Consider the following 13,003-nt stretch of genomic DNA (forward strand, 5'->3'; position numbering starts at 1 on the left):
TAACAATGGAGACTTTCAAAAATACGGGGGAAAGACAAAAAACCTAACTCAACTGTGCTCCTAGTTTATCACTTTGATTATTTTTTTGGATTTTTTACTAAAAAGATTTTGACCAACATGAGAGTTAGACTAACATGCTTGTTCCACTCTCTGTGTTGAAATCATGTTAGTCAAGCTGAAAATTTTCCCTTTTGGATCCAAGAAATGGTCAAGTTTTTGAAAAACTAGAATAATTTTCAAAAAAATTAGTTAACGTCAATAAAAATCATCAAAATCTATTTTCACAAATGGCCACTAGCCGACCAACATGAAATCAACCCTTGAGATACACAAACTCAAATTAGATAACCTGAGCTTAGTTTGTCTTGCAATTGAATCTGCCATAAAGAAGCAATAGGACAATCGAATTGAATAAAGATAACTTAATTGAACATGGACAACATAGCCAAGTTAAATAAGGATAAACCAATCAAACATGGACAAGACAAGAAAGTTGAAAATGGTTAGGGCCGAACTTCAAAATAAAGCTGCCTACGTATCCCACAGATAGGAATCAGGCTTAACGTAGTTCCGGCTAAGGTTCACTCGGGTATTAACACTCTCCTTTTATGCTCTAACTTTTGCCAAAGTCTCCGTTTTAGGTTTTCGACCCTACGACCTTTTTCTTATTTGTTTTTTCATTTATCATGTTTTCATTTTTTTTATTTTTCATTTTCTACTTTTTTTTTCTACTCTAACTTTTGCCTAGGTCACCGTTTTGAGTTTTTGGCCCAGCGAGCCTCTCAAGGGTGGTACTTTGTTCTAGCTTGTCCATCTTGATTGGTTATGAGAACTCTAGGCCATCTAAATCCATGAGAATGGCTACTACACTTGACCAGATAGACATGATGATGTAGGGACTCGGTTAATTAGGTTTGAATTTGCCCATAGGGTCATGGACAGGAACTTAATTGTCCTTCAGCACTAGATCTTCTTCTCTAAAATTTTGGGATTTGAGTTTCTCGCCGGTCTCCATAGGCTTGGGAAACGACTCAGTTTTGAATCTTTGATCACATCCGACCTTTTTGCCCATTGTTCAAGGATTGCTTCCAATTCATCCATGTAAGCCTCATACGTTGGTTGATCATTGAACATTCTGAATTGAGGTTTGCAAGCTAAGGGGGTCAGGCCTCTAGTCGAGAGGGATCCTATGCTATACAATCTCATGATCAATTCCAGACATGTCTTCATAGGACCACGCAAAAACATTTTTGAAATCGTTTAATGAAGTGACTAATCGCTCGTGCTCTTCTGAAGACAATGTAGAACCAATCTAGACCAAGCTAGGATCCTTCTCAGTACCCACATTAACAGAAATCATCTCATATATCAAGGGCTTAACACACCTCTCTTCCTCCCTGTAATAACCCCGATCCATAATTGATTACTAATTCGTAATTAAGAATGCTAACTAAGTGGTTGGAATGGAATTATGTGCTAATTGAGTAATTTTTTTTGCTATTTGACTTTCTATCTGTTACTCGTAGAAATATTTGTCTGGAATTCTGCTTTATCTGAAATTGAATGCCTTATCGGCACCCGAAACTAAAATTGGTTACATGAATATGTTATTTGGGATATTTAGAACACTTTGGTAAGTTTAATTAAAAATTGATTCAGTTTGATTAATTAAGCTATATTTAATTGGTTCAATGTTCTAATTAATATAGCATCACAACTATATATATGTGAGTTATAAGCTCATTTTGATCTCAAAACCCTTCATTCTTTAGAGGAAAATTATGAGAACTCATTCTAAAGAATATGTGAGTTCACTTTTAGAGAGAGAAAGGAACATATTGAAAAAGAATTTCAAAGTCTTGCTTGAATCCATCAAAATTTAGCAAGAACAAGAATAATTCGAGACTCTAGGTAAGCTTTTGGTCATCAATTCATGAAGATTATGTGTCTAAATGTATAAATTGAGTTTAGGATGAAGAATTTGGTTGTAATTCGTACATGCAAGTATATATAAGTGTTAAATCATCATGTTGACTATGAGCTTCATCATCTATGTTGAATTTGGAGCACGAAATGAACATTCATGCATATTTGACCAAGTTTTGTGAGTGAATTCCATGTTTATAAAGTTTGGAAAGGAATTAGGAAGAGAATTCTACATGCATGCATAAACATGTTGAGTTTTGCCATGTCAAGTTTGATTTTGACCATTCATGTAGAAATTATGTGTAATTGGCACATGCATGTTTGAATCAATGCATTTTATCTCTTAAAATCATGTTTTGAAAAAGAGTTTGGGACATATATGGAGCTTTTGAGCTTAAGTTTGTTAAAAACATGGGATTTGAGAAAAAGGTTTATAAAGCTTATATGTATGGGTGTTTTGAGCCCAATTTTAGTTAAATTCATGAGTTCTGAGCAAAGAGTTTGTAAAGTTTTCAAGCTTTAAAGACAAGCCATGCATGAATTTGCATTTGAATTTGCAAGTTTGACACTCAAATTCTGTTATGGAAAACCCAGAAAATTTGCAGACCGCTCGAGCAAAAATTACAAGCATCTAGTAGTTTTGCAGTCTGTTGCAAACTTCTCCATCGACCACTTGGTGGCTCGAGAAAACCCTTTGTGTATTGTTTGGCCACTTGAGTGAAGGAGTTGTGGCTCGAGCATAAAATGAGACCATCCAGTACTTTTGAAGACAGAGCAGTCCACTCGAGTGACCGAAGGTGTGCTTGAGCGGTCAAGCCATTTTCAACATATTTTAGAAAAACATTTTGTGTTCATATTTTTGTTCACATCCTTTTCTGAGCATATGTAGGCATGAATTATGAGTCATTAAGGAATAATAAGCTAAGGAACAACATAAGCAAAGTGAATTAGAAAATATGAGACGAATCTGAATATGTGGTTCACGTGTACAAGTGATGAGTAATGGACTGAATAAGAAACCAATGCAAAGAAAGCTAAGTAGTAATGGCCATATGAATGTGTAATGATAAGATATGTTTTGTGTTATGCCTGTTTGTGATTGTAGATCGAGATTTGAGGACTGATCAATTATTTCTGGAAGCCCACTGTAAGTAATGTTATTGTAAAGATATGTTCATATGAATTATGTTCGAAATGTTATATGATAAGTTATGATTTCTGAAATAATATTTTGTTAACGTGAACGAATGTCCTATTTCAAATCTATTATGGTATCCAAAGGAAGTCCCAAGTCATGGGGGATGGCATATTAATGCGGGTCCATGACATATGTATGATTACAAGATCTCGTTAGCCACTTGACAAAGTGGTAATGTGTTTAATCGGTATCCAAAATCAATTACTCTAGTCAGAAGACGATATGATAAGTTCTGTTAGATGTACCATTATTATGTTTTAATATGAGAATTGATTCTGTTATGACCTGGTTTATGAATATGATATGTTCAGAATTCATTCACTAACCTCCTTACATTAATGTCATTCACTGGGCATTAGCTCACTGTTTGTATATACATATATATATATATATATGTAGGTGAGCGAGTGCAAGATCAGGCCTGAGGGCTCCTATCTGGATCTGTGTTTTGTCAGCCAACTTACATGCCTCCTGTGGAGTTCCCCGAAGTGTAAAGTGGTTATGTTTTGTGAGCAAGACACAAGTTTATTTTCTTTGTTTGTTGGGCAAGTTTGTGTACTTTGTAAATAGGGCGAAGTCTCGTCTTGGTTTATTTGTATATAAAGATGACGTATGATTGGGGTGATGATGACGTATATAATATTTGCATATGAAGTTTAAATTTGCTCAGTCCTATATATGGCTGCACAGCTCATTGGACGATTATATTTATGTATTTGCTTTTGCTAGTCCCTTATTTCGTGATTCAGTTCCAGAGGCTATAGGTAAGCTTAGAATTATTGGCCGATTATGACACTAAACCTATAGGGGTGGGTTTGGGTCATGACAGAGTGATATCAGAGCACAAGTTATACTATACACACGAGTCCATATGAGCTATAGAATGTCTTAGAAAAGAAGTAGGGACATTGCATTTTCATGTGTGAGTGTGTAAATTTTTTTGTACATGTTTCATAAGAAAATGAAAATGAAAACCATGAGCATAAACAAAAACGTTATGTGTAAGAATGAATAATTTGACTTCGATATTGAACATGAAACTGATATGAACATGAACATAGGTTATTGGATGACATACATGTATTGGATATGAAACTTATGTAATTTGTAAAAATTATTTGCCTATGTTTACTATTGTCTCTGCTTACATATACATAAATGGAAGAAATGAGAAACGTAGATGGATTTAAATCTTTTGATGCTAGAAGTAATCGACTAAAAAGAATGGTTGAAGCCTTAATCGAATCTATGAGACAACAACAACAAAGACAATCACCTCTACCTCTTCGCCGTCTCCAATACAAGTTGAGTCGATTAATAATGATATGATAACTCTGACACAGAAATACAATAAAATGAAGCCATTGGAATTTTGGGGTGGTATTGAACTGCTTAAAGCCAAGGTTTGGGTTTTAGAAACTGAGAATATATTTGAAGTATTTCCATGTACTGACATACAAAAAGTTTTGTTGGCAACATTTACACTTAAAGAAGAAGCTAAAAGATGGTGGATGTTAATACAAAATGATAATGAGGGTATGACATGGGATAGATTTAAAGAAATTTTCTATGAAATAGAGCACTGATGTCTGAGGCAAACATAATAGCATTGAAAATATCGAAGTCAACATCATCAACGGAATGTGAGAGTAAGAAACAAAAGAAACAAAAAGTTGAAATGACCAGTAATTCGATGACCTCCGTGAATGAAAAATCCAAGGCAAGAACTTTTGACAATGTAAGTCGCGGAAGCAACGTGAACAATGATATACCTATCTGTAGAGAATGTGGGAAACAACATTGGGGAATTTGTCACCGCCTATCTAGAGCCTATTTTAAATGCGGAAAGAGAGGACAATTGGCTAAATCTTGTCCACAAGCCCATCCGAACAACAATAGGCGTAATGCTAGTATGACTGGTTCTATTCCTATACCTAGAACAAATATAATTTCTATTCCCGAGGGAAGCAATCCTAGGAAAGGAAGAGTTTACACCCTAGTTCCAGAAAATGCCCGGAACACTTAGACGCCTAACGCAGGTACTATTTTAATTATGTGCAAAATGTACGTGTAAAAAATCGATTTGGGAATTCGTATAACCTTTGGCATGAGATAAATTGTTAATATGTTAATTGAACCAACTAAATTATTAGATCATGAACCTATGCTTCATGCCTTGATTTTTACTGATGTGTGAAATATTATTAGAACCGATGGGATAGAACTCTAATTATTGAACACTCTTGAAACTCTATGGATTTCACAAATTACCTATGCTATGGAAAATGTTTGGACTTACATATATATACCTTTGCTTGGGACGTTAATTAATTCGAACTCAACACACTCTTTTGTATCTACTGCATCATGAAATTATTGCCTTAACTATTGTATCTGGGGAGTTTGTTTTGTGTTGATCCATACATCGAACTTGTAAAAACGTACTGGGAATGTTATTTGATTCTAGACATGCACATATATAACTATACCTTTGCTCAGAATGATTTGTCATGTTTTTTGTTTTATTAACTAGACCACCGAGACTATGACTTTGGGATTGTGCGACTAAGGTGGGCACCCCAAATGATGAACTCTATATTCTGTGAGACTGTGCACTATGATTGTTAAAAATTGACTAGACTAGTGAGCCTATGCTTTTGTGACTATGACTGATTTAGGACTTCAACATAACAAACTCGCTATTACGTGCCACCAAAGAACTTTGTATGATATGTTATTGTGTACCGCATACCTACCTAAAAGACATATTAAAGAAATACTATATTGACTATGATACATACATCTTAATATTGAACAACTGCATGCCTGTGCACCTACATGTGCACTTATTTGGAGAATGCCACATTGTATATGACCTAAAACACTTTGATATGAACTAGTATGATGTATGACGCTGATGTGATTTTGAGAACCAATGAACTTAGAACAATTGTGGAACTATTAATTATGCACCTAAGCAAATGAAGTATGAACTATAGAACCAAATGTACTTCGTTTGAAAATGATAGGGATAGAACTTTTATTTGATATAATTTGATAGAACTTTGGTTTGATAAGACTGTCACACTCCAAACTTGCCCCAGAAAGTTCGGTATGACCCAATCAAAAACAGACATATAACCTAGCACATATGGCATATGGGGCCTTGTCGGAAGCACAAAATATTAAAAGAATATTAAATCAAACAAACTCCATTGAGCTATTTCTAATATGCCAGGATCTCATACATCACATGCACCATAATAGGCCGATAAGGTCCAAAAAAAAAAAAAATATTCCTTAGCAGTACTTATACACAAACACATATACATACCCAGCCCTATAATCGGGCATGTACAAAACTATTGAAGTTATATACATTCATCCTTAGGTGGCCAATCAAAAGTAAGCCAACACTCCACAAACTTCACAAAATAAGTGGCCTTGGATAGTGCCTGGACATACGAAGGTTGACAAAAGAAACCGGGCGTCATGGGTTAGAACTAACCACCTGGTTGGTTACCTACAGAAACAGACATATAGAGAGTGAGCCAGGCTCAGTGAATAGTAATATTTAAATGAAACAATGCTTAACTTGAAACATGACATATATCAATACATATGGAAGTGCAGAGATCACATGGTTAGCCTGATTCTGTGTTCATTTCATAACGGCCTTAGGCCCAGACTTGAACATAAAAGCTTGAAACATCACATCTTAAATCATAATGGCTTAAAGCCCGTGAACATGGTGGCATAATGCCCTTGAGCATGATGGCAAAAAGCCCTTAAACATGGCGGCATAAAGCCCTTAAACATACTTATACGAACTCAAGAGGTGTCTCACACGGATTCTAGAGGTGGCTCACGTCGTAGCACTTAGTTCCGTGTAGCACTTTGTTTCATATCATAACAACTCATATTGAATGGCCATAGGCCCAGATTCTTATAGAAGGAAGGTATTTCATCTTTTCCATTTCTTCTTTTTTTTTTCTTTTTCATACATACACTATACACTTGAAACATTAACATAGTTGCATATCATGCATAAACCAAATGCTAAGAAGAATCATTAGCCATATGTAAAGCGGATAGTGATACTACTACTCACAGTGTTGTGATGAAGTGCTTGTTCCTCCCGGAGTGTGCCCTGCACGCATTCCACCTTTACAATTTAGTTTCCTTTTCATATCAAATTATTTTCTATTTCGTTTTACTTCGAAGGAATTTATACATATTAAAAGACATCAAATACATATTCCGACAACATTAGAGGGTTCTACACGTAAAACGGAGCGATCCACGTTTTTCAGCATGGGCCGCACGTGCGGCTGTGAGCCCCGCACGTGCGGCAAAATGCCCGCACGTGCCTTTTAGACAGTGGCCAAGTCCCTGTTTTTCACCATTTCCCACACGTGAAGCCATGACTCCCGCACGTGCGGCAGCACCTCCCGCACGTGCGGCCATGACCCCCGCACGTGCGGCGATTCTGCCCAAAATTGTCCGAAAATTCTTGCAAAATCCCACCTTTTGGAAAACATGAACAAGGCTCAAAATAACTTTCCTAATTGGTAAAACATGACCCAAATTCATATAAATACAATGACAGTTACATACATCAAACTAATATACTTTAGTTCAACATACACAAGTCCATAAGAGTTCTTTCTTTACATGCCCATAAGTATACTTTGACATATAGCCATGCTCACACACTTGAGTTCAAAGTAAGATGATAAAATATAACTTCTCCATGGTTAATTTCAATTGAATCAAACAACCAAGTAAGGTTATCTTGTCCATTAACTTCTTACACACATATAGAATCATCATTCCAACCTCTAAGTGACATGATCATGAAGGTATTTCACACATCCTAAGAAGAAGAGTTATGGGAGTTAATTGAGATAGCCTTATACATACCTTGTGCTTAAACTTCCTCAAATTCCCAGCCTTTTTGATGATCTCCTCCCTCTACCCTTCAATCTCTCTCTCTCCTCACCTTCTCTTAGGAGATATATGATTCCTAAGTCTTAAGGTCAATAAGACTCTTATAAGCATGTATATATATATAAAGCTTGAATAGGGACGAAAATTAATCGTTTAAGCATCCCCAAATTGAAATTTCACAGAAGCGCTTAATATTACTTAAAAATTATGTTGATTACATATGTGAAATCAATTTCGGTTAATTAAGCCTCTAAGGCTTCCAATTTCTGATTTAAGCATTCTCATGTAACAGATACTTGTCTTGTTAAACAGATAGACTCCCTTGAACATGCCTTTAACATGGAGTTCACTTTCTTATCCCTAATTTCTCATAGAATTTCACGATGAGCATTCAAAAACTTAAAACAAGAACTGGGAATATATTAGAAAACTTATACGAGGGTCGGGTTATTACACTCTCCCCCCCTTAAATAAGTTTGGTCCTCCAAACTTGTTTTACCTTAGGGTAGGAACAAATGTGGATACTGACGTTGCATTTCCTCCTCTCTTTCCCAAGTCGCGTTAGTTCCGTAATGCTCTTGCCATTCCACTTTTACCATTGGAATTTCTCGATTTCGTAATTGTTTCACTTGTCGGTCCAATATGCGGATTGGTTTTTCCTCATAAGTTAGCTTGTCATCCAATTCAATTTGGTGGTAATCAATGACGTGTGACGGATCCGGAAGGTATCCGCGAAGCATAGAGACATGAAACACATTATGTACTTGACTCATATTTGGCGGGAGAGCAACTCGGTAGGCTACTGGACCTACTCTTTCCAGAATTTGAAAGGGACCAATATAACGGGGTGTCAATTTACCTCTTTTTCCAAACCTTGGGTGGCCTTTCATCGGAGTGACCTTTATAAAGACATGATCGTCCACTTTAAATTCTAAGTTCCTCCGTTGGTTGTCTGCATAACTTTTCTGTCTACTTTGAGCAGTTTTCAATCTTTCCCGAATAATTTTAACCTTTTCAGTGGTCAACTGAACAATTTCAGGCCCGAGTAAGGATTTATCTCCAACTTCAGCCCAACATACGGGAGAACGACATGGTCTTCCATACAGAGCTTCATAGGGTGCCATTTCAATACTTGAGTGGTAACTATTGTTGTATGCGAACTCTATCAATGGTAGGTGGGTTTCCCAACTCTCTTGAAAATCTAACACACACATTCGGAGCATATCCTCTAGAGTCTGTATCGTTCTTTCAGATTGCCCGTCAGTCTGAGGATGAAAAGTTGTGCTGAACTTTAACTCTGTACCCATGGCTTCTTGTAAACTCTGCCAGAATCTGGAAACAAACTTCGGATCTCTATCTGACACAATTGAGACCGGTACACCATGCAGCCTTACAATTTCGTTCACATAAATTACTGCCAATTTGTCTGCATTATATTGAGTCTTCATAGGTAAGAAATGGGCGGACTTAGTTAATCGGTCCACAATGACCCATATTGAATCCATGCCTCGAGGAGTCCGTAGTAACCCCACGACGAAATCCATGGTCAAATGTTCCCACTTCCATTCTGGGATTGGAAGGGGCTGTAGTAACCCTGCTGGCCTCTGATGCTCCGCTTTCACTCGCTGACATTGCAAACATTTAGAGACGAACTCCGCGATCTCTTTCTTCATACTTGGCCACCAAAAATTTTGTTTCAAATCTCGGTACATTTTGGTACTCCTTGGATGTATTGCGAATCTTGAAGTGTGTGCTTCTTCCATCAGTTTATGTTTAAGCTTCAACACATTGGGGACACATACTCGATTTTGGAATTTGAGAATCGAATCCACTAAACTGAACCCCGGTTTTGGTTTTGCCTCTAACTCATCACATACTTTCTTTAGAGTATCATCCTCTATTTGATGTAACTTGATTTCTTCAAGTAGAATCGGTTGGGCCATTACTGCTGCTAATACTACCTCCTGTCCATGTATCACAAGCTCCACATTCATTTTATCCAACTCACTTATCAATTCCTTTTGTTCCGTAACCAGGTTAGCCAAACCTCCCATATTTTTCCGACTAAGAGCATCTGCAACCGTGTTGGCCTTACCAGGATGATAATGGATCTGTAAATCGTAGTCTTTAATTAATTCTAACCACCGACGCTGCCGCATGTTCCATTCCTTCTGGGTAAAAAGGTACTTAAGACTTTTGTGGTCGGTGTAAACTTCACAGGTAGTACCATACAAATAGTGCCGCCATATCTTTAAAGCAAAAACTACCGCCGCGAGCTCGAGATCATGCGTGGGATAATTCTTTTCATGGGGTTTAAGCTGTCGTGAAGCATAGGCGATAACCCATCCACCTTGCATAAGCACACACCCTAATCCTTTATGGGACGCATCACTGTAAATTACAAACCCTTCGGTGCCAGACGGTAAAGCCAGAACTGGGGCTGTGGTTAACTTCATCTTCAATTCCTGGAAAGCAGATTCCCGCTCTTTTGACCATTCAAATGCAACTCCCTTTCGAGTCAATTGTGTAAGTGGCACAGCAATTTTGGAAAAATCTTGAACAAATCTCCTGTAATAGCCAGCTAACCCCATAAAACTACACACTTCGGTCACATTGGTAGGAGTCGGCCATTTCATAATCACCTCAATTTTGTGTGGATCAACAGAAACTCCTTCCTTTGTGATAATATGCCCCAGAAATGCCACCTCGAGTAGCCAGAATTCACATTTCTTTAGCTTTGCATACAATTTCTTTTCCCGGAGGGTTTGAAGAATTAAGCGAAGATGGGTCTCATGAGCTTCCGCATTCTTTGAATAAATGAGGATATCGTCAATAAAGACTACTACAAATTCATCCAAATAGGGCTTAAAGACACGATTCATCAAATCCATAAAGGCTGCTGGGGCGTTAGTAACTCCAAAGGGCATAACCAAAAATTCATAATGACCGTACCGGGTTCGAAAAGCTGTCTTCTTAACATCGTCAGCCTTGACTTTTAATTGATGGTACCCAGACCGTAGGTCAATCTTGGAAAAGACTTGTGCCCCTTGAAGTTGATCAAATAAGTCATCGATTCTTGGTAATGGATACTTATTCTTGATTGTGACTTTGTTAAGTTCTCTATAATCGATACAAAGCCGGAGTGTTCCATCCTTCTTCTTTACGAACAAAGCTGGTGCACCCCACGGAGATACACTCGGACGGATAAATCCTTTGTCCAGTAAATCTTGCAACTGCATTTTTAATTCTTTCATCTCAACTGGTGACATTATGTACGGAGTCTTAGAAATGGGTTGAGTTCCTGGTGCTATTTCAATTGTAAATTCAATTTCACGGTCTATTAACTGTCCTGGTAATTCTTTTGGAAAGACGTCCGGAAATTCACAGACAACTGGAATCATGTCGGTATTCCCATTCGCCACTTGCCCCTCTAGAACACTGCATAAATACCCCTGACACCCTTTTTGAATTAATTTACAAGCCCTTGCTGCAGAAATTAAATAAGGTGGAGAAGTCACTTCATGTCCCTGAAAGGTAGACTCTGATTGTCCCGGAGGGTGGAAACTGATTTGTTTAGTCAAACAATCTATAGTTGCACCATATTCACCCAACCAGTCTATTCCCAGAATAATATCAAAATAGGCCATATCAAGGGGTAACAGATTGGCATATACCCGAATATCCCCAAGTTGGAGTTCACAAGCAACATATACAGAAGTACAAATCATAGGGCCTCCCAAAGGTGAAGACACACACAACATATAAGACAGTTTCTCTTCAGTTTTATCTAAATTAGGACCAAATAGTTTCGACACAAAAGAGTGGGTGGAGCCAGAATCAAATAAGACATGAGCGAAATGACCGTGAACAATAAATATACCTGACACCACTGTTGCCGCATTTTGCACATCTCCCGGAACCAATGCGAGCACCCTGCCCTGTCTCGCAGTGTCTTTATTATTAGTAAGTTTAGCAGTTGCCTTGGTGTTGGAAGTTGGTGCAGACCCCGCTGAACTTGTAGCGGTCCTATTATTACTCTGTTGACTTCTTTAAGGGCAATCCTTGATCAAATAACCCGTCTTACCACACTGAAAACAGGCTCCAGACTTCCGATAGCACGTCCCACGATGCTTCTTCCCACATTCCGGACAAGTCAGCATTGAATCCTGGCTAGGGGTAGTAGTATTTAAATTCCCTAAAGTCTGCTTCTTGTTTGGTGGAGTAGGTGACCCCTTCGACCATTGAGTATTTTGCCTCTTCCCTTTCCATTCCGAAATTCGACTCTGAGTAGCGAGATTCCCTTCCGCTATAACGGCTCTCTCCAACACATCAACGTAAGTGGGTAACTTCAACATGTTGACCTTATCCAGGATAGCCCTCCGCAATCCCCCTTCAAATTTACGCGCCTTCTTATAATCCGTGTCCACCATATGAGGTGCAAACCGAGCTAATTCTGCAAATTGGGCTTCGTATTCGGCGACGGTTTTGTTCCCTTGTCTGAGAGTTTCGAATTCTATTACCTTCTTATCTCGCATGCTTTGAGGGAAATACTTATCATAAAACAATTCTAGGAATCTTTCCCATGTTAATCCTAGGTGTGTAATCCTTGTAAGCATCTACCATCTCCGCGCCTCATCCTCAAGTGTGAAGGCAGCCAGTTGCACTTTTTGAGCTTCGGTGCAAGGAAAGACTTCAAATAATTTTTCTATTCCCAACACCCATGCCTCAGCTTTCATTGGTTCTATCCCTCCTTTGAATGATGGGGGTTGCATCTTTTTAAACTCCTTGGTCAGAGCAATGGTTCGATCTTCAGCATGGAAATCTTGTACTGCCGATGGAGGTACCGGTGGTGGTGGTGGTGGTGGTTGTTGTGGTTGTTGTTGTTGTTGCCGTAGGGTCTCCGCCATTTCCATAATCATTCTCTCCATT

At 38.1% G+C, this 13,003-nt stretch overlaps 1 protein-coding gene across 1 annotated transcript in view; it reads right to left on the reverse strand.

Annotated features, from left to right (window-relative positions):
• The window catches only part of LOC145813038 (uncharacterized), a 36,634-nt gene extending 24,025 nt beyond the window's left edge, over window positions 1–12,609 (reverse strand). The window contains exons 1-3 of the mRNA XM_082908299.1: window positions 12,159–12,609; window positions 11,182–12,083; window positions 9,285–10,539 (exon numbers count right to left, since the gene is read on the reverse strand). Of these exons, the coding sequence (XP_082764425.1) occupies window positions 9,285–10,539; window positions 11,182–12,083; window positions 12,159–12,609 (2,608 nt within the window). The remainder of the gene's footprint in view (window positions 1–9,284; window positions 10,540–11,181; window positions 12,084–12,158) is intronic.
• Window positions 12,610–13,003: the final 394 nt, after the last annotated feature.

Source organism: Camellia sinensis, chromosome 15, assembly GCF_055761805.1.
Source record: "Camellia sinensis isolate YWXY chromosome 15, ASM5576180v1, whole genome shotgun sequence".
Taxonomy (NCBI): domain Eukaryota; kingdom Viridiplantae; phylum Streptophyta; class Magnoliopsida; order Ericales; family Theaceae; genus Camellia; species Camellia sinensis.